Source organism: Primulina huaijiensis, chromosome 15, assembly GCF_012295235.1.
Source record: "Primulina huaijiensis isolate GDHJ02 chromosome 15, ASM1229523v2, whole genome shotgun sequence".
Taxonomy (NCBI): domain Eukaryota; kingdom Viridiplantae; phylum Streptophyta; class Magnoliopsida; order Lamiales; family Gesneriaceae; genus Primulina; species Primulina huaijiensis.
This window is the reverse complement of record NC_133320.1, coordinates 25,368,504-25,390,996: the sequence shown is the minus strand read 5'-3', so window position 1 is coordinate 25,390,996 and position 22,493 is coordinate 25,368,504. Positions and strand designations below refer to the sequence as shown.

The window sequence follows — 22,493 nt, the reverse complement described above, 5'->3', positions numbered from 1 at the left end:
GTTATAGAAGTAACTATCTCGATTATTTTCAAAACTACGGCCGCGTCCACGACCACGACCACTTCCACGTCCACGTCCACGTCCATGACCTCGATTTCGTCATCGACTAAAATCTTGTCTATAACTTTGATTTTGATTTCCAGATTTAAATTCATTTTTGCTTACAAAATTTACTTCAGGAAATGCCGTTGAACCAGTGGGTCGTGCCTGATGATTTCTCATTAACAGCTCGTTATTCTTTTCCGCCACAAGGAGGCAGGCGATAAGTTCAGAATATCTAGAAAATCCACGCACTCTATATTGTTGTTGTAGAGTTATATTCGATGTGTGAAAAGTAGAAAATGTTTTTTCAAGCATTTCCAATTCAGTAATCTCGTGCCCACAAAATTTCAATTGTGAGATTGTTCGATACATCGCCGAGTTGTAATCACTGACTTTCTTAAAATCTTGGAATCTCAACGTATTACATTCATCCCGGGCGGTCGGAAGTATAACCTCCCTTATATGTTCGAATCTTTGTTTTATTCCCTTCCACAAAGCCATTGGATCTTTTTCAATTAGATATTCACATTTTAATCTCTCGTCGAGATGTCGACGCAAAAATATTATGGCTTTTGCCTTTTCTTGTGATGTAGAAATGTCATTTTCTTTTATGGTCTCATTTAGACCCAATGACTCAAGATGCATTTCTACATCGAGAGTCCATGAAGAGCAATGAATTCGAGCTTTGCAAAGTTTGACATGGTGGTACTAAAAAAAATTATTATGCATTTTATTAGTTAATGAATATTGCAATACAAAGTAATGGATAAACAACAAGTACAAGCATTCGTAAAAATAAAGAAAACACACGAGGAGGATATTCTCCAATAAATACAAGATTTGTGAGTATTATAACCAAAATAATTAAAAATAACTTTGAGAAAGTCATCTTCTTTTTTTTCTTTCAAAAATTTGATGAAGAATAATTTTTAGAGAAGAAAAGAAAGTTGGAATGATTGAATGTGTTTGTGAGATCATATTTATAGGGCAAAAACTAGCCGTTTTTTTACCGTTGGTGTACAAAAAAATAAATGTACGTATTTGTATAATTTTATGGTAATAATATGGTGTATATAATATTAGTCATGTTTAAATAGNGGATATTCTCCAATAAATACAAGATTCGTGAGTATTATAACCAAAATAATTAAAAATAACTTTGAGAAAGTCATCTTCTTTTTTTTCTTTCAAAAATTTGATGAAGAATAATTTTTAGAGAAGAAAAGAAAGTTGGAATGATTGAATGTGTTTGTGAGATCATATTTATAGGGCAAAAACTAGCCGTTTTTTTACCGTTGGTGTACAAAAAAATAAATGTACGTATTTGTATAATTTTATGGTAATAATATGGTGTATATAATATTAGTCATGTTTAAATAGTTATGTATATCATATCACATTATTATAATGAGGTGTCATAAGGTATTTTGTTTAAAAAACCTTATAGGCTTTTATACTTGTCGTATCTCTTACCGGGAGTGTGAGATGTCGTCTTAACATCCTCCCAGGATTTATAAAAAGTTTTTTGAAAAATTTATTTTTATTATTTCTGATCTTTATTATATAATAACATTATATTATATATTAAATATTTACACAATAAATAAATAATAAATAAACAGGAAAATAAATATTATTACTTTTGTTACCTTTTTCTTCTGTTTTGGAGCTTGGAAAAATATGGAGGACTTTTAGAGCTTCGTGCTGATAACGTATTATGAAAAAGTAAAAATTTATGGTAAAAAAAATAAAAATACCAAACTCTCAAAATTATCAAATTACACACTTTATAATATTTTTCTCTCAACTCAATTGTGAATTTCTTCACAAATGGTGAGGCTATTTATAGAATTTCACATCATTACCTTCATCATCACACACAAATTTCTAATTTTTACAACTCTTATTTTCAACATTCAAATATTCAATACACTTATTTTGAATATTAATTTTCAACACTCCCGTCACCACCACTCGTAGAGTTAATTTACTCTCATGTACGTCAATTATAGCTCTTCCAGTGGTCAAGAATGGTTTCCCTAAAATTAAGGGGGCATCTTGATCTTCTTCCATATCTAGCACTACAAAATCAGCAGGAAAAATAAGTTTATCTACTTTTACTCTTACATCCTATACGACTCCACGAGGATAAGTTAGAGATCAGTCAGCCAACTGCAAAGTGATCATGGTCAGCTTCACCTTGCCAAGCACCAAGGCCCTGAAAATAGTCAAAGACATTAAATTAATAGTTGCTCCGAAATCACATAAAGCTCTATTAATAGTTGCACCATCAATAATACAAGAAATAGTAAAACTCCCTGGATCTTTTAATTTTTGTGGTAGTTTCTTTTGCAAGATGGCACTGCTCTCCTCAATCAACTTCACTGTCTCAAATCCTTAAAGCTTTCTCTTCCTCGGCATCACATCTTTCATGAATTTTGCATAGTGTGTCATTTGCTCCAAAACATTAGCGAATGAAATGTTGATGTGAATTTTCTTGAAGATATCAAGAAATTTTGAAAACTGCTCATCCACCGTTTTTTTCTTGAACCGTTGAGCGTATGGCAAAACAGTTTTTGGCATAGGCGGTTTCTCATAAACGACAGCAGGCTCACTAGTGTTATCACTCGTTGACTTCTCCACTTCAACCTCAATCTCATCTACTTGATTCTCATCATCTACTACCTTTGGGTCATCTACCCCAACCTCTTTCACGCTTCTCAAGGTGATGGCCTTAAACTGCTCTTTTGGATTCACTTCAGTATTACTAGGAAAAACCCCTTTCTGCTGATTATTCAAGGCACTAGCAAGTTGGCCAATATGGATCTCAAGAGTTTTCATAGGAGCTCCCATGTTAGTCATGTGTCTCAATGTTATCTAGCCTTTTCCGATTCCTCTGAAATCTCTTCGTCGATTCAGACACAAAATTATTCACTAAATCCTTCCAAGATGGTCTACCCTCACCCCTTTGATTATTGCCCCGGTAGAGGATTCAATACATTTTTATTATGTGTACAAAATTTCTCATGATTACGCGAACCGGGATGATAATGATTGGGTGAAGGGCTACCTCAATAACCATTAAAATTTCGGTTGTTCACGAATTGTGCTTGCTCAGTATTTGCAAATCCTTCAGTAGGGGTCACTGCAGTCGCCACTGATGCCGACTCAGTTGAAGCTTGATTTCCCTTGTTCATCGTAGCCAACTGTGTAGAAATCGCCGCTATTTGGGCAGAAATTGTGGTTTCCTTCAGTTGGGGTTACTGCATTCGCCAATGATGCCGACTCAGTTGAAGCTTGATTTCCCTTGTTCATCGCAGCCAACTGTGTAAAAATCGCCGCTATTTGGGCAGAAATTGTGGCTAAAGTATACACTTCATGAACACCGGCAGGCTTCTTTATCATTGATCTTTCACTTGGCCATTGATAACTTTTGATGATCATTTGCTCCAACATCTCGTGTGCAGCCTCATGGAATTTAGAAAAATAGATCCTCCAGCAGCAGTATCCACAAACACCCTAGTCAGCCCATTCAAACCATTATAAAATAGTTTAATTTGCTCCCAATCTTCAAAATTATGAGTTGGACATCTATGAAGTAATTCTTTATAACGCTCCCTAGCCTCATAAGTTGTTCAAAATCTTGCCTGAAAGTAGTGATCTCTCATTCTTGTTGGGCAGACTCGGCAGGCGGAAAATACTTAGTCAGAAATTTAGAAGCCATGTCAGCCCATGTTGTGATACTTCCCAGTGGCAGTGACCGCAACCAACTACGAGCACTGTCCCTAAGAGAGAATGGGAACAACCGTAGTCTGATGGTGTCCTCAGTAACACCATGAATCTTCACAGTAACTGCAATCTCCAGAAAAGTTCGCAAATGTAAATTTGGATCTTCAGTAGCAGCACCCCTAAACTGATTCTGTTGCACCATATTAATCAAAGCAGGCTTCAACTAAAAATTGTAAGCAGTGATATTCTGACGAGCAATCCCAGAATAGTGATTAAAAGGATCTCTGATTGACACTAGACCGTTATTAGCTCCTCCATCTTCGTTGTTTTCAGCCATTTGTCTCAACTTTTTTTTCTTTTCTCAATGCTTTAACAATCTTATCAATTTCTGGATCGAAGGGCAGTGAGTCGTAACTTTGGCTTTTTTCGCATAAACTGCATAAACGGAGATAGACAAAATTAAATTAAAACCAATAATAAAATAAAAAATCTTCTAAATCAAAATTAAGACTAAGTAGTACCGTACCAATTTAATATAAATCAAATAAAATTCATTCTCTAGCACACCAAAAACTTGTTGCGGTATTTTCGCTCGCACGCATACGGTGTCAAGTTTTAATATGGGAATTAAGTCCAAATCGATTCCACATAGAATGAATCAAATGATATTATATTAAATATTTGAAACTAATGCGATCTTAATCCTATTAAATATTTGAAACTAATGCAATGAATAGATTGGGCGGAAAATCTAACTCAGGAGAAGGGGGTGAGGTAATCGAGTTTTTACTTGTGTATGGCTGCTGTTTAATGTCAAACATATAGGTTGTATGCAGTTAAACATGACTTTAACATTGATTGATTGCATATAAATCAAATGGAATTCGGAAGTATCAATTGATCCGAGCCAAGAAAACAAAAAGAAATTTGAGGACCAAATTTTTGTATGTTAATATTTACAGCATATTTTTTTGAGTCCATGCACCAAAAGGTTCTCAAATATAAAACAAAGCAACGTGAATTATGATGCCCCTAGAGACAAACATGACTCACCCAGTCGTATCAAAGTTGAACATTTATGCTAACTAGGCACAAATATTGCCGTTCAATCAAATATCATAGATACTCTACAATATTTTAATCAAGGCGTTGAAAGACGAAATTAAAATCATCCACATATCCAAATCCAATTAACGTAGTGATGAGTCTATGGAGTTGATGTGAACTAAGGGTATAAATTAATGATGGCCTATTTTTCAATACAGAAGGATATAGTTCGCCTTTTCAGTTACTTTTCGTAAAAAAGTAAGCCACACTTACATCGGCAAAGAAGGTTCAGAGATAGAAAAGGAAACCGATTTTCTGCAATGAAATCTGGTAGGGGCCACCCCAAAGCTTCCATTCACCAGCAGAAAATTAAATTAAATGATTTTCTCTGTAGAATCCATACATGCAAATGAAAACAAATAAAATATTATAAAATATCATGCGGTTTGTAGAACTTGGAACAGAGATTTCAACACTTCAAACAGATGCCACCCCACTTGTGTGTGGCGTTGTTCGATCCTAGCTTATAAACCCTCCCCGTGTAATTAATGGTTAAGATTGATTTGAACCTAACCCAACTCCAAAAATCAGTTAAAGAAGAGAGGATTATACAAGTCCATACATGCAACTGCCAGATATTTGAACCTAAAGTTTACAAGACAACGGGTGACCAACTATGAGTTGTCGAACACATAACGGTGGAGCTCTAATACATGTTAAGATTGAGATTTGGACTTAACTCAACCACAAAAGTCAATTCTATGGAGAAGATTGTTAAGTTCATATATAATTCTCAAGAATTTTATCCGATCGATCGGACAACTAACACAAGTAAGTGTTCGGGTAGTTTTCATTGACTCGGATAAATTAGGCCAAATATAAGCGATTCATGGGATCAAGGATTCACTGCCTGACATACAGTACCCGAACTATAATTACATAGAATCATTCAGTAACGAAAATGAAGCAATAAATTTCCTAAAATGTGAATAGTTTGCAGTCAAGGGAACAAATATATTTTCCAAAAATAAATAAAATCAAAAAGAATGTGACAAGAAAATAAAAAGGTGGCAGTTAAATCGATAAAGTATAGGCACCAGTAAGTCTTCTTGTATTAATCTCTGCTCGGGTTTAAAGAGTAGCTAGAAAATTTCTCGATATACTTTTTGCTAGCAATAGACTACTGTATGCACTCAATCCACAAGAATTTCTTCACAGGACTCTATAAATTCTCGTCCATCCTCAGCATATTCATCATTTATCTACACAAGAACAATTTCTGTTTTTTCTCAAGTAACTAAAAGAGATGATAACTGCACAACCTCAAAGTTTCTTTCAGAAGAAAAATATATCCCCAATGCTTATTTTAGTTTTTGTACTTGGCTTCACGGTGAATAGAGAGCACCTCTGCTCCAAGCAGCCTTTTGTCACCCCCACAGCATCTCTTCACTCAGTTCCATCAGTCATACATTCATCACTAGCAAAGATGTCATTTGATGGGAACCTAAGTTTTGATAATCTTGAACGTGCGGCAAGGGACTTTGGCAATAGATACCATATCATGCCATATGCAGTGTTATACCCAAAATCGGTTTTTGATATATCTTCCATTATAAAGTGTATTTTCCATATGGGTTTGACTTCAGAGCTTACGGTTGCTGCCAGAGGCCGTGGCCACGCCCTACAAAGCCAAGCAGAGGCATATCAAGGTGTAATTATTATTATGGAATCGCTTCAGGTGCCGAAAATGAGTTTCACAATGGAAAACTACCTTATGTTGATGTCTCAGCTGGAGAGCTTTGGATTAACATTCTCTAGGAGAGTCTTAAACAAGGGCTGGCACCAAGATCATGGACTGATTATCTCCATCTCACAGTTGGGGGTACACTATCAAATGCTGGAGTTAGCGGACAGGCGTTTCGACATGGACCACAGATCAACAATGTCTACGAACTGAAAGTGGTCACAGGTTTGTCATCCGCACATGCACAGTATTAAGATGGTTAAATTTAGTATTGACATGTATATTTAAGAAAGATGAAATGCATTTCGAAAAAATAATCAGCATGTGATCAGTTACATGTCCTGCGAGATTGACAAGAACAGAAACTTTAATTTCTGCGCAGGCAGAGGAGAAGTGGTAACTTGTTCAGAAGATCAGAATGCTGATCTCTTCCATGAGGACTAGGACAATTTGGGATCATTAGCCAAGCTAAGATTGCCTTGGAGGCAGCCCCCCGAAAGGTCATTATATGACAAACATTACTACCGTACTTTTTTTATCATTAGTTTGTCACCTAAGCTGTCACTCCTCAGGTTAAATGGATCAGAGCACTTTATTCCGACTTCTCTGCGTTCACCAAAGATCAAGAGCATCTAATATCTTCAGAAAAAACTTTTGATTATATAGAAGGGTTTGTCATCATTAACAGAACCGGTTTATTAAATTATTGGAGATCATCTTTCAAACCAAAAGACCCTGTTCAGGCAAACCAATTCTCTTCAGAAGGAAAGATTCTATTTTGCCTGGAAGTCGCAAAATACTTCAATCCAGAAGGGCCCGATAACATTGATCAGGTGACAGTTTTTAATCCATATCATTGTAATCACTATTCATTTATCTGGCAGAAGTTGCTGACGTGTTCGACTCTATTTGAGCATGCAGTAGCTCGATACACTCTTATCAAAATTGAATTACATTAAGTCCACTCTCTTCTGGTCAGAAGTCCCCTACACAGATTTCCTGGATAGAGTGCACACGTCGGAGATAAAACTTAGGGAAAAAGGACTGTGGGAGGTTCCACACCCTTGGCTAAATCTTCTTATTCCTAGGAGTAGGATCCATGAGTTCGCCCAAGAAGTTTTTGGAAACATCGTCAAGGATACAAGCAATGGTCCTGTCCTGATCTATCCCGTCAACAAATCAAGGTACTGATATCTAGAATGCATGTCATCTTTCCATTAATCAAACCACAGTATAAACTCATTCTTTGCCACAGATGGAAAACACGAACATCCATGATTACACCTGACGAGGATGTTTTATACCTAGTTGCCTTCCTAGCTTCAGCAATGCCATCTTCTAGGGGAAAAGATGACCTGGAATACATTTTGTCTCAAAACAACATAATTTTAGAGTTCCGTGAAAAGAACCGCCTGGGAATAAAACAATATTTGCCCCATCATAACACTAAAGCAGAGTGGAAAGCTCACTTTGGCAGTCACTGGGAAGTTTTCACCAAAAGAAAATTGACCTATGATCCCTTGGCAATCCTGGCTCCTGGACAAAAAATCTTTCCAAGAGCAAATGCCTTGACACGACAATGAAAACATAAGTAAATAGAGCTATTACTATATCCAAGGCACAGACGTATAAAAGTGTACATGGTTGAACAAGTTTTGTACTTTCTGTCTCAGATTTATCTTTTACCACCGGGGCATCACGTTTTCAGGATCTCAGAATAAAGCACAACATCTCATATATAAATTCAAGGAATTGCTACGATTTCAGACATTGAACATAACTTTCACTCAGAGAGATGATGAAGATTAACCAGTGAGAATGGATGGAGAGAGCACGCGTCTCTTTTAATACATCTTTAAAAATTATTTCAAAACTGGAAATTTTCGTAAGAATAATACTAAAAGTACAATTAATATATCGTTACAGCAATATTTACAACCATTATATCCCGAGATTTTATTGTTATATTGCGAGATTTTGTATTCTATATATAGTGAAATTTTGACAAATTAAATTTCTGTATTAAAATTTTTGTATTGTACAAATTACTGTACAAATATGGATGTAAATATAACATCACTCATTTCGTAACCCAAAGCTTTATTGAAAATTAAAGAATAATAAAGTAGTCACAGCCATTCACGCGACGCAATTCCCGGATTGGTAGGATTGGTATTCTGTTTTCTTAAGTTACCAAAAGGGTCGCCCCTGTTCATTATGAATTCAAGCACACGTAAAAAAGTTTTCTAAAATCAATATTTAATTTTTCTAGAAAAATAGTACATTCATAAATTTATAGGAACAATAATTACTCCGCCGAAATTAAAGACTTATTTTTAGTTATATGTTATTTTGATGATTGATAAATTTATATAATATCACTTTTATTCATAATTCTTTTGCTAGAGTTCTTACCCTGTTTGCTCTTACAAACCATCATACACTAAATATACGCGAGTATCCCAAAAATAAACATAATTCTAGCAGTGACGATCCATCAGCTAGCTTGTGAAAAATGCCAAAAATTCATTTTTAAAACTGTCAAATTTCGAGATTAAAAAAAAGGGCACTTCATCAAACTCGGTAAATCCAAATTGTTTCAGACCAAAATCAACAGCCGGTGCAGGCACAATCTACCGAGCAGTTTGCGACTGAGCATGTTCCAGGAGCTGGCTTACTAGTTTATAGGTGCGCCCTGAAAGTGCTTTAGTTTGGTCGATAAGCTGTTCATACCTGGAAGTGAAAAATAGTATATCATGGCCAAGTAAATCATGCTTAAATTTCGTTTATAAAGACATGTTATTTATCTTTGTACACGAAATATGATATTGATAAGATCTTGACCGTCAAAACAAAGTCTAAACAGTTATTCTCACAATATGATTTGTATTGGTGCAACTTACACATTGGGAAAATTGGGTTCCATTGTGATTGTTCCGGTCTTGGAATTGATCTTGGCATCAAGTTTTGAAGTCTTTACGAGATTCACTATCCATCTCTCAGCCTCTTCATAGTTCAAATTCAGTTTCTCAGCGAGCACACTGTCAAACAGCACCAAGTGTAACTCAATATGGTACAAATTCATTCAACTACGAAAAAAGAGTCGACACCAAAAAAATGGGCTGGCACTTCAGCGTCACACTACAGCATGGATGCATATTAAACAGAATGACTTTTTAACACAAATAAGAAACTCAGACACTATCATAGTATTCTTAAAATGAGTAGGAGAAAAAATATATTTGCAATGAAATCTTCTTCAGATGATCAAGAAAGCAACAAAGCCGCAATTAGGCATCAATCAAGCTATTTGTGATCAACCATTAAGATTTGATACACAATTATATTCACTACAGAAAAATACCATAAAACACACAGAGGGGCTTGTGTGTTTGTGTGTGTGGTGAATTGGGGAGAGGTGAAGGCTTCTGTGGCATAAATTTTCTTGTCCTAAAAACAATGTCAGGCACATACCCCATGTCAATGCGCTGATGAATGCGACAGTAGGTCTCAAAAATGAAAAGTCGAGCATTCTCAAGGAACTCATCTCTTAATGGTACAGTAGTAAAATTTCCTTCCTCAACCCGTTTACCAAGGAATGGATCATTTAGGATTGCCTGAAACATGATGATAAGACTTAGTCATATGAACATGGATACTCAATGAGATGACAATCAACTCAGGATAATATTAAACACAAAAGGCAATTATCTGTCAACTCCAAATAAAAAGTAAAGACCAGTCAACTCAGTAGCACTGGATTACCGCACTTAGCAGATAGCAACATAACCAACATAGATCAGAAATCTTCTAAAAACCATTTCATCTGGCATGGCAATTATCATAACACAACTGCAATAAATGAACTTATCTCTTCACAACAGATCGATGAACATGGGGACACTTGAATCAGAAATGAATTTTCAGCAAGCATAGAAACATAATGTTAAACAATGAGCCTGTCATAGTTGAGGTACAGTTGATATGAATCATATATTATCATTTACACTTATATGCAATTAAATTTATAGATCCAACAATAATCAACATGCAATTCTAAATCCCTAAGAAAGGTGAAACACAAAAAATAAAGGTATTGAAACATAAATATAAATAAGTATGATTTACATACTTATTTTTTTCACAATGACAGGATCTTACAGATGAATATGATTGAAGAACTGTTTACAGTTAGGAAGCTTACTTCTTCACACTCTTTCATCTTTCTTTGAGCCCCATCAAAGTCATAGTTGACATATAAACATGCCAAAAACTCTGTGATTGGATCTTCATAAGAATACTGCTCTTGCTGAATAACCTTGATGAAATCTTTAAGTTGAGGCCGCCTCCTTTTGTTGACGATGAAAGCAGTTGCCAGGTAACGTAGAAGATGAGGAGCATTTGTTTGAATGGCATTCAAATACCTGAAAGAGATTTATCATTTAGAAATTCTTGAAGAATTCTGCGTTAGATAGAGAGAACAGATCAATGTCACATGAGGCACTATAATCAAATATGGCATCCGCCGCATCCCCAAAAAAGTGTGAATGTGTGATGCTTGGAAGGTAGGCTGCTAAGATACATGCAAGTAGTCGGGTAAACTTTGAGTTATTGACCAAAATTTTAGAATATAAGTAATACATTTTCTGGAGTGGAGGGGATGGAGACCGTATCTATCGGTTGTCACATGCCAATGATTCTAGCATTATGATTTTTTTGCTGGTTCAGACACAGTAATAATAACAAGACAAACAATACAACCTCCTCCTTTGATAACTCTAGGTGTTAGACAACTGAAGTAACACTATTAGGAGAAGCAACATAATCATCTTCTAAAATCACCAGACCAAATAAAACAAAAGGGGATGTAAATAAGTTCCAGATTCATACTTGTCCTGGTTGAACAAGTCAATAATTAGGGTTCTTCCATTGTCATGATTGAAGAAGATGAACAAACTCCAATGCAATAGCCATATTCTACTTTGTACTTGATTCAATGGAGAAGAGAAACTCTGCAAGACATGAACAATAATAAAATTCAATATCCTGTAACAACCAAGGAGTAACCGCACAAGCTAATAGTTTAGATGGCAGTTATAGCAACCTTAGAGTCAATTATTTCCTTCAGGCGGTTGAGCTCCTCCAGTGCAACATCCCAGTTCTGCATCAATATCTCTGCTGCTAGTTTTCCCCATAATGCACTTAAACTCTTTTCCGTGTCTGTACACAAGGCCCTGTACTGACACAAATAATCGGCAGCACCAGAGTAGTTGCCACATTCAAACTGAAATTTGGCATACTTATACAGTGCTTCTATCTGCTTTGGACCTATCTGAGAAACAAGAACAAATGGTTAATCAGTTACCTTAAAGTTTCACGATAAGGTCCGAAAAATGAATGGTAAAGAGGTCGTCAATTGCACAACAAAAAAATATCCTTGAGAATTTAATTCTCACATCAATGGCACGTGAATCGGGGATGCTAGATTGGATGAGCATCAGACCAGTATGATGATTAAATGCTGACATCCACCGAAGAAGATAACAACAAATTACACAAAGTAGTTAAATGTCAACCTGATAGCGATCGTTGAGCATCTGAAGATTATGCTGTTTGTCAGCTCTCAGTTCCTGAACTGCATTAGGATTCTGCAGAAAGGTAACTATGGGAGCTGCGGCCTCTTCCGATGACTTCAACCCACCCACCACCTCGGCTCTTCTCCCCACCATTTCTAAACCATCGAAAAAACTCAAAAACAGTTAATCAAACACTGACTGCAGAACACTGCATCATAAAATGTAAATCTAAATAGCAATTCACAGCAGCACAGATAATAAAGAATTTATACCCGATGCCCATAAAAAACAGATCGCATTAAATAACAATAAGTTCCAGTTCTAAAAAGAATCAAAACAAAATTTGCAAGACCAATAGTAAAAAATCAAAAATATGTCCAAAATCCAAAGAAATAAAGCCAGCACATGGAGATAATTAAAAAACAGAAACAAAAACAACTTTCCTCAGCACACACAGACATCCATGACACAGTAAAAAATATATATCAGTAAGTATCGAAAATCAAGTATTAAATACAGTACTCACAATCTCAGTCAGAAAATCCATCTGAACGAAGATTAAACCGCATACGTTCACTCACACGAAAAATACCCTAACCATCTCCATCCCTCCGACCCTAATTGTCATGGCTAATCAAAAAAAAATCATACCTTGTGGAACATCTTCAGATCGATAGAGGGACTTGTGTATGTCCATGGCATAATCGACCATGTTTGTGTGGTTAAGCAGCTCGATTTTTGCCTTCAAAATATCCTCCTCGGGGTACAATCCTCTCTCTTGTAAAAACTCAAGTAGAGGGAACACCAGATGACGGTCAAGCTGCGGCGCAATACGCTGTGTCAGGTCGTATTTCGCGGCCATGAATTCTTGGTGGATCTGCGAGCATACGTTGTGGTTAGGGTTTTGGATTTTGATTCAGGAATTCGGATGAATGGAACAATAACTCATATCCCCCGAACTTATATATATTACACTTGGGTCCCTTTATTTATTTATATTACGAATTGGGGTCGAAATAATATAATTTGGAAGCCAAACTAGTACTGTATAATCAAAGTGGTCCAATTTTATATAAATTATATAATAACAGAGCATGGATACAGTCTAATGTTTTTAGATCCTTGATAGAAAAATTATCGATGAAAATTATGAATTAAAATAAATTACTTTCATCCATCATTTTGCTCTTTCCTAATGACTCACAATATTTAACGTAAATAGTTATGATGTGCTATTAGAAAAAAACAGCAAAGTCGTTATGCATCAAATAAGGGATGTAATTAGATATTTTAGAAAATTGAGAATGAGAGATTCTTTGCAACAGTTTCTGCTTTTCCGACACGCCACCTCAAACTCGTGCGGTTGAAGTTGATCAAGCAAGAATTTGTCATTGTCTCCATAAAAAGATAGAACATCCAAATGGCAACACATAAATGTTCTCCAGCGACCTCTCAACCCAGTCCTTCGAGGTATGATGCACAACCTACTACCAGTACCAAAATATTGGTTTTCCATTGCGATGCAAAAAAGTTATTGTAAGGAATATTGTTTGACAGATGCGAGTTTATTTAATACCAGTAGTGCAAGATTGTAAATTTGTGTTTTATCATAATTAAATGTTGTGCTAAATGTTATAACATTTAAGACAACATACAGCGGAATATTAAAGTTTGTAACACAAATAGACTTTAAATAAATACGATGAACAAGATTAAATTTGCACAAGTATAAATATTTGTGTGGTGCCTCAGGGCAAAAATCAATCACTATAAAAACCAATGAGTTTACACGAAAACAATACCAATAGTGGTTATTACTAAAATCAATTTTTTCAATACGTGAGAAAATAAATGCTTTCTAAAAAACAAATAACCAGAATAGAACTTATTCAAGAAAGTAAAAAACGTGATGTCAAAAACTTGGAGTAACAAAACCCAATCTTCAGCCAACACTTGCACGTGTGTTGTCTGAGATGTCTCCAACAATCACAGCAGCACGAGCAACAGCACTCTTCAAAACAGCAACGTCCTTGGGGAATCGTTTTCTGAAATCCACGACATGCAAAAGACCTTGAATGATTAGCCGAAAAATGCAGCCAACCTTAATAGTGTCATTGTTTCTCTTATTTATGGATTTTCTCTCACATAGAGATTATCTCCACAAAGAACCATATTTCACAAGGAAGTAAGAGTTTAATTATGAACAAAACTCCTTTTGAATATTGATATCATATCATGATAATATTTGCATAATTATCTCATTATCTAGAAAGACAAAATCTCATAAGATATTATACACAATCAAATTAAAAAGAAAAAAATAATATTAAAAAAATCATTTAAATTAAAAAAATTATATTTCCCTTCAGTTACAATCCCACAACAAAGCATGTTTCTTGTATGCGAATAGACTCAAGTCATCACCCATGGCAAATTGAATGCAAAAAAATCGGCAATAAACCAAGTTTCTGAGAGTGCCACAGCTTTAAAGTTGGTCATAAATTGTCTAAACGTATATTGTGGTTTAGTCTTTGAGCATGATCTGAAGTTGCACATGTTGGACGTTTGCTTGTAAAATTTATTAAAATTTACTTTGTTACTGACAGTATTAAATAAATTCAACTACAACTTCTAAAAATATTTGAATGCCAAATTTAAATCAACAACAAAGCCAATTTGTTCCAGCAAAGTGAAGGCATTAAGTATAGATTTTTGTTCATTAAAACGTTTATCAATGATTGTTTTGTTGGGAAATATAGCCAAATTAAATAACTTTTCGTACAGCCGAAGCGTTGATTCTTTTCCTTTTAGCGGTAATTTCGGATCAAAATATTTCCACAATATCAACAGTGATAATAATTATGAAGAAAAACGACACAAAGATTTTTACGTGGAAAACCCAAATTAGGGAAAAACCACGAGACCGAAGTCCACCGAAAGGAATCTCTACTATATTAATAATGGGTACAAATCATTCTTATAACAATAGAAGATAACAACAACTCTCCATAGAATAACTTAGGGTCACCAAGAACCTCAAGAATAATTATTCTTGGATGACACAATCAATCTCACTTTCAAAATGAAAATCACACAACTATAATCACATAGAAAATTCTTTCTGATATGAAATTATCGGACAATGCCGCAACCACATAGCATACTAAAATTTATCTAAATGACTAGACTATACAACACTCAATTGCTTGTTTATTGCTAGTCTTGGGATGGATTGAATGAATGCAAATGTATGACTATTTATAAGGAAAATTTTGAGTTTGGAGAAGTGTGAATGATAGATGCATTTTCAAAATTTGGTAGCAACTTTGAAAATTGGTTTGAATACAAATTGTGCTTGAATATAACATGTTTTTCAAGATAACGGCAAAGTACATGCCCATTCGATCAGTTTCATCAAACCTGCAGGCAAATAGTACTTAGCTACTGTCAAGGACAAATTACGCTCTTAAGTATTACCTGATCAATTAGAATGGTTTCTGAGACGTTGTTGAATTTTGATAGCAGAAAACTAGCATCATATTCCTGCAAATTGATAGTTCCACTCCATCGTATAATTTAAAAATAAAAAGAATTTGAAAAAAAAAATACTTCTAAATAGAGTATACCCGCGTTAAAAGATCACAGCTCCCAATCAGTTTTATTATCACCCGATCAAGTAACCTGAGAAAGCTTCATGGCCCCAAGGACAAGTCAGAGGATTGACAATTGGTGCAAAAGCTGATACTGATTGAATCAAAGCAAAAGTAAACCTCAACAAGAAAACCATTGAGATCAAATTTAAATTAATAATGTAACAGACCTTGAATTTGTCAGGTAAATTTTCAGTGCGCCATGCCCGCCCATTGAATGGCCAAATATAGATGCCCGAAATGTATCCAGCTGTGGAAAGTTTTCAGTGAGAAGCGCTGGCAATTTGATGAGATTATATTTTGACATATTTATTTGAGCTAATTTATAGTGATTAGGTGAATTTTAATTGTTTAAATTTGTTTTATAGTTCATAATCACAGATTTTGAATGCGTATAGGAGAAAGAGATGAAATCGAGTTGATAGAAGAAATAAACTCGGACGAGTTCGGCATGCCATTCGACACCGAAAGAAAAGAAGAAAATATATGAAGTTAAATATTGTTGATTTTTGGAAGGATCCGTGTGCAGCCCTTGAATCGGAATCAATCGATCAAAGTAGTGACGTAGTGAGCCGTGTGAAGCTCACGAGAAATATGAGGCGAGGAATTTGAAGCACAATATCATACGAGGAGGTAGCGAGGGAAGAGCCGTGTACAGCTCTTGGTTAGAATAGTGCATCAACCAAGGAGCAAACTAGAGAGCTGTGCAGTGCTCTTGGTTAAAGTCAGGTGTCATGCGATAATTGGAAAATTAAAGGCGCTGAAGCACGATTTCATACAAAAGGAAATAAGGATGTGGAAAAAAGAATCTAAAGAATTATGGAAGCAATTGGTGGAGACTTTTGCAATATTTTCCAACTTTATTTTTGAAAAGACCAAAAAGAAAAAAATATTTTAATTTTCTTGGGATCCAAGATAACATTATATATATATCTATCTATCTATCCATCTACCTAGGTTTTCATGGATGATTCATATTCACTTTCATATTTTTGTTCTAGCTAGATTTTATGGTCTTTTGTGGCTAAACTTTTAATTTTTGGTTGAGGAAGACGAAGCCTTGGAATTTTATTTACTTGTCAGATGTAATGTTTGTGTTTAATTTTTTCTTTGAGTATTAATAATTTTTCGTTCTTCATGATTATTGATTATTTGTTTGATTGTTAGTTTGGCCAACTAATTTTTATTAATATAATCTACGGCTGAATTACATAGGATATGAATTCAATGATATAATTAAATTGATATTTATTACATCGATGATCAAGTTAATAAATTCCATTGGTTGAGTCGATCATGACAAGATTTGTTTCCTCGGAGTTCATTTAATCAATTTATTTTCATTGCATTATAATTAGTTTTGATAAAATTTAATTTTTAATTTTTTAATAGTAAATAACTTTGAAAATCCCTCCCATTACTTTATTATTTTTTATTTTTGGCACAATTAAATTCATACCAACTGGGAATGATCCCTACTCACACTACTGCATATTATTTATTTGATTTGAGTTGGGTTAATTTGCGCATGGCACGACGAATTGCTACCAAATTTTGGCATCGTTGCTGGAGAGGCGTTTAATTTTTTTGTGTGCTTCTCTTGTTTGTTCATGCACGCAGGTGACTCATCAAAGGAAAGAGAATTCGAGTACGATTCTGAAATTGAGAGGACTCTCCATAGGTTGAAGAAAGAGTCGTAGAAAATCTGAAGAAGAAGTCGATCTTGAACACCGAACAGAGAAATTTTTTGTTGAAGAAAGTGTTAGGTGACTCCAAGAGAAAGTGTTAATACAATTACATTGAGAAATTGTAAGGAATTGGAGATTCAAGAAAAGGTGGCACCAGCACCACCCAAGCAAAAAGAAGGTAAGGAGATAAAAGTGGAGGAAAAAAGCTCAAATAGTATGGTGCACCAAAAGATGAGTTTCCTCTTATTTCTGATTATAAACCTATTGCCCCATTCCCGCTTGCAATGAAAGATAATAGAAAGCGAAACAGTGTTAAGGAGTTGTATGATACTTTTCGTAGATGTGAGGTAAATGTTCCTTTATTAGATGCTATTAAACAATTACCTCGCTATGTCAAATTTTTGAAAGAATTGTGCACTACGAAAAGGAGATAGAAGTTGAAAGAATGTCAAAAGATAAAGGTAGGAGAAAATGTTTATGCCGTTTTTCAAATAAAAATCCCTACCAAATGCAGTGATCCAAGTATGTTTTCAATCCTTTGTACTATTGGTGGTACTAGACTTGAAATGGCTATGTTATGCTATCTACAACCCATATCCTATATTTTTCATCTTCTATCCTCTAAAATAGAGATTCATGATCTCTATTTTCAAAAACCTTCTCCAACTCATATCCTCTAAATATTACCAAATACTCTATTTCTTAATTTATTTCATTTTCAACCCATTTCCTTTAAATATTAAGAAATACTCTATTTCTTTAATTTATTTCATTTTCGACCCATATCTTTTAAATATTACCAAATATTTCATTTCTCTAATTTATTTCATTTTCAAATACACACATATATATAATTAATTAATTTCATAATGTATTATTTAACTAAACTTAATTAATTCGCTAAACATAACGCAACTACATGTGTATTCGACTCGTTTATTTAAAACAATACATTTATTTAAAGAAGAAAACAAAATACTAAGGATGAACCCTATGTGCGTTGATGAATCAGTCCATGCATACTTGATCAAAGAACAACAAAAAATTTGGCAGAAAAGAATGGAGACGGGGGATGGCTCCGACGGAACTGCTACACCGTTTGGACAGTTCTTCGGAGGAACTTCACCATCTGGGTCCGACCTTCCACCATACTAGTGTTCTCTCATGATTGCAATGAACTAAGAATGTGTTTATCTTTATTGTTGTGTGTGTGTGTTTTTTTTTTGGGTGATATGTTTATCTTTATTGTTGTGTGTGTTTCTTTATTGTCTACTTTATTATGTTTACAAATATCGCATGTTTATCAAGTTAAGTTAAATCGATAATAAATGTTTGTAGTAAATTATGTTATGTATTTTTTGTCATTACATTGTTCATTAATTCTATTTCGTGACTATTATAAATTGTAAATTATAATTAATTCATGCAAAAAAATAAAACAATTAAAATAAATTTTTCAGAATTAAATTATTCAAAATATAAAATATAAAATGGACAAAAAAATTATTTAAAATTAAAAACATTTAAAAAATTCGAAATTAAAAAGTGGCCAAAAAATTATTTAACATTGAAAATAATTTAAAAAATTCGAAATTATTAAAAAATTGGCCAAAAATTTTGATAAAACTACAAGGGTTATATTGCAATTTTCATAATTGCAATTCTGTAATTATTGGTATCTTTCACCCCATCCTCCATTTGAATAGTTGTCCTCCATTTTTAGAGGATTACTATTCCTTCTTCTAAAATGGAGTAGACAAATAAAGATGTGTTGGAGGAAAATTCATTCTCTATAATGAAGGAATACTCCATTTTGGAGTTGGGTTGGAGATGCCCTTAGACTTGGATGCTTCTATTAATGTCATACTTTATTTTGTTTATACCTTCTTGAAACTTGGACCTTTGAATGAGAATGGAATTGCGATTCAATTGGCTGATAGGTCAAGTGCATATCCAATGGGTGTAGTTGAGGATGTTCTTGTGCAAGTAAATAACTTGGTTTTTCCTGCTGATTTCTATGTTCTTGATATGAAAAGTGGTGATCAGAATAGTCATATTTTGTTAGGAAGACTATTTTTTAAAACTTCAAAATCCGTAATAGATGATAATAGCAGTACCGTTATTATGGAATTTGATTGCGAGATTACTAAGTTTAATATTTATGATGTCATTAAATATCCTTGTGTTGACAACACTGTTGATACCTGATGTTGCTAAAATCGGTGATGGTAACTGGGAGGTCGGATCTTTGCTGAGAGAGCTAGGATCAAACCTTGGAACGATGGCTGGGAGGTCGGATCTTCAGTGGGGAGCTCGGATTTGACTCGCGAAATCTGGAACCACAAACAAGAACGTTAGAAGGGGGCCGGAAGGTGGTTCCGGCGTAGCCCCTCCGACGCTCAAGTCAGAGAATAGAAAATTTAGAGAGTAATGTGTGTGCTAAGAGAATGTGAATATCTGAATGAATAAATAATGAACGAAACCTGGTATTTATAGGAGAACAATAGAGTCCTGATTTTGGTAGATTTAGATCCTCAGAATCTTGCAAGATTTCGTTGGATTTTGTGAAAGATTTGGTCATATCTTCTAGATTTGTTTATATTTTTGTGGGTTATCTTGTTGAGACGTGAAAACGCAGCCTTATTTCCTGGGAGCTCGGCTCGGGAGGTCGGAAAATCATGTCCAATCGGCGCGATCGGACTACAAAGGAGGTCGGCTCGGGAGCTCGGCATGGGAGCTCGACATGGGAGCTCGGCCATATCTTCTAAGCCTCAATTATGGGTATTTGGGAGGTCGGCTTGAATGACCTCCCGGAAGAGGTCCTGGCCTGCAGCTGGCTTGGCACGGGTTCCTGGTCACTGGGCCTTCAGCTGTCTGGGCCGCCGAGAGTAAGCCAAGGCCATCCCCGACCCGGGGGTATCACGAGTCCCCCCTCTCAAGTCGAGCTGACGTCGTAGACTAGAAGCTCGTTGTCCGAACTCGCGGTGGCCTAGGGCTCTCCGAGCTTAGAAATTCTTAGCTATGATGTGCTTAAGGTGAATAAGTTTTTAAAGGAGCTGAGCTGATCCGGTAGAGTTCTGGCACGTTTTGTTCTAATGGGTATAACCCTCGGCTGGGCTTTGATTCCGCAGCTGTGCTGAGCTCAAAGACAGAGCCTGCTACTGGCTGAACTAGTCCTTCGAGATATAGCAGAGCTGAGATTAACCCCGAGGCTTTTGGGTATGCTGGCTCCCTCCCTGAATATGAAACGTCGCTATCATGTGTCAGTCTCGCAGTTACTTTCACGCATCTCGAGACGATTCTAGCCGTCCAGCTCATCTGAAATCTACGGTCCGATCTTGTCCCGGTCCCTCTATAAATACTAGTCACCCTCATTCATTCTTCACTTTTCTCTCCCTCCGTCTCGGCTCCGACCCCCGAAAAGAATTCCCTTCTTCCCCAACTCCCCAATTCCAATCTCCTCTAGGTATTTATTTTTATGGCCTCCCCCGACAGTCATTCGAAGTCGACCTCCGAGGAGATCTTTCGTGAGGTGGATCAGTATGATCCCCTCATGGAAGTCTCAGGGTCCGGTGAGCGTCCTGAGGCCGTGGGGTTCAGCTCCCGCCTGGAAGCTGGTGATGACGGCGCAGTCCTGAACCAGCTCGGCTTCAGTCGTCCTGAGGGGCTGACCGGGACGTCTGATCCTTGGTACGAGCTTCACCCTTCGTGGTTGGATGTCTCGGACGAGGTTCGTCTCCGAGCTCTCTCCCATGCTCCGGCCGATTATAATTTTATCTTTCCCCATTCCGAGGAGAGAGCTAACAATCCCCCTCCTGGCTACTATACCTTTTACCAAGACCAGATAGAGGGTGGACTTCGATTCCCTCTCCCCCTTTTCTTCCAACAGCTCAGCCAATTTTACCAAATTCACCTCGGCCAGTTTACGCCCAACGCCTTCCGTACTTTGTGCAACTTTGTTGTTCTCTTCAAAGCTTTAGGTTATGCAGTAGATCCCCTGACCTTTTCCCATTTTTACCTTCCTAAGAGGTCGGAGGAGGGTCCCTTCTATTTCTCAGCTCGGCCAAACTGCCAGTTTTTTGAGGGGGCCCCAAGCTCTAATAAGTTTTGGAAACATCACTTCTTTTTCGTCCAACCCTCTGACCTGTGGGACATCTACTCCAAATGGAGAGCTGCTCTCCCTGAACTCCCTTGTCCCCTTCGGGCTTCCGCAAGAGTCCTACTTTTCTCGAGCCCTTCGGGGCTATCCAAGGTCGGCGTTTCCATACCCCCACCCTTCTAGCCGAGGACCTATTGTGCTACTATGGGCTCAGCTCAGCCAAAGTCTCCTCTCAGGGTCATGAGGGTATGGAACTTGGCTCGGGCCTTATGCAATCCTCGAGCCCCACCCCCCCTCTTTCTTTTTTTTTTTTTTTTTTTTTTAACCTTGCTTTTTAATTTCCTTTTATTTCAGCTAGCAGAGTCATGAATGCCCTGATCCAAAAAGTTGCGGCCCGCAAGCAGCAAAAGGCCAGCTCGGATGCTGCTGGAAAGGGCAAGGCCGTGGCCGTAGAGGCCAGTACTGAGGAGGTCACCGTGGTGGCTGTTGCTGATGCCTCTGAGGTTCCACGGAGCGCACCTTCCAGGAAGCGCCGAGCACCAGGTACCCCTGGCCCACTAGGCCAGTCTGGTAGTAGCGGGGAGCTGGGGCTTCCTCCGACTGACGCCGTGCCCCTGCGCCAATTCAAGTCGGACCATTACTCCAAGGTCCTCCGTAGCAGAGCCAACCTCTACGATATGTACCGGGATGACCTCCGGATCATAGGGACAGGGCCCATTCCCCTGGCGGAAGCCGTGCTACGAGATGTTGTTTCGGAGGCCGACGCTGGCTTCCTCCAAGAGCTCAACTGGTCCGAGATTATTTCGAGGTCCACAACTGCCAGTGCAGAGGTAAAATTTTTCAAGTAATTTCCTTGTATCTTTTCTGAAATTAACTATATTTTTCCACCACTCCCCTTTTTTTTTTTTTTTTTTTTTT

At 36.5% G+C, this 22,493-nt stretch overlaps 2 protein-coding genes and 1 pseudogene across 2 annotated transcripts in view; 1 reads left to right on the top strand and 2 right to left on the bottom strand.

Annotated features, from left to right (window-relative positions):
* Positions 1 to 5,797: 5,797 nt before the first annotated feature.
* Positions 5,798 to 8,406, top strand: LOC140959258 (cytokinin dehydrogenase 1-like; annotated as a pseudogene).
* Positions 8,407 to 9,022: 616 nt separating this feature from the next.
* Positions 9,023 to 13,086, bottom strand: LOC140960008 (eukaryotic translation initiation factor 3 subunit E-like). Its single transcript, XM_073418109.1, has 8 exons — positions 12,790 to 13,086; positions 12,139 to 12,293; positions 11,667 to 11,894; positions 11,453 to 11,574; positions 10,767 to 10,986; positions 10,037 to 10,179; positions 9,466 to 9,603; positions 9,023 to 9,295 (listed from the first exon to the last, which is right to left on the bottom strand). Exons 1-8 carry the CDS (start codon positions 12,998 to 13,000, stop codon positions 9,196 to 9,198), a joined length of 1,317 nt encoding a protein of 438 aa, XP_073274210.1. The 5' UTR covers positions 13,001 to 13,086; the 3' UTR covers positions 9,023 to 9,195.
* A 316-nt stretch (positions 13,087 to 13,402) lies between these two features.
* The window catches only part of LOC140958721 (S-formylglutathione hydrolase-like), a 25,660-nt gene continuing 16,569 nt past the window's right edge, over positions 13,403 to 22,493 (bottom strand). Inside the window, exons 4-7 of the mRNA XM_073416282.1 lie at positions 15,959 to 16,073; positions 15,807 to 15,908; positions 15,616 to 15,700; positions 13,403 to 13,537 (exon numbers count right to left, since the gene is read on the bottom strand). Of these exons, the coding sequence (XP_073272383.1) occupies positions 13,403 to 13,537; positions 15,616 to 15,700; positions 15,807 to 15,908; positions 15,959 to 16,073 (437 nt within the window). The remainder of the gene's footprint in view (positions 13,538 to 15,615; positions 15,701 to 15,806; positions 15,909 to 15,958; positions 16,074 to 22,493) is intronic.

Bases quoted from the DNA above. Each gene is read 5' to 3' on its own strand.
- LOC140960008 (XM_073418109.1), bottom strand. From the start codon at position 13,000: ATGGCCGCGAAATACGACCTGACACAGCGTATTGCGCCGCAGCTTGAC. The intron at 12,294-12,789 runs GTATGATTTTTT...TCGATGGTTTAG, and splicing joins ATCTGAAGATGTTCCACAAG to AAATGGTGGGGAGAAGAGCC. The intron at 10,987-11,452 runs GTATGAATCTGG...AATCTCTTTCAG, and splicing joins GACTTGTTCAACCAGGACAA to GTATTTGAATGCCATTCAAA.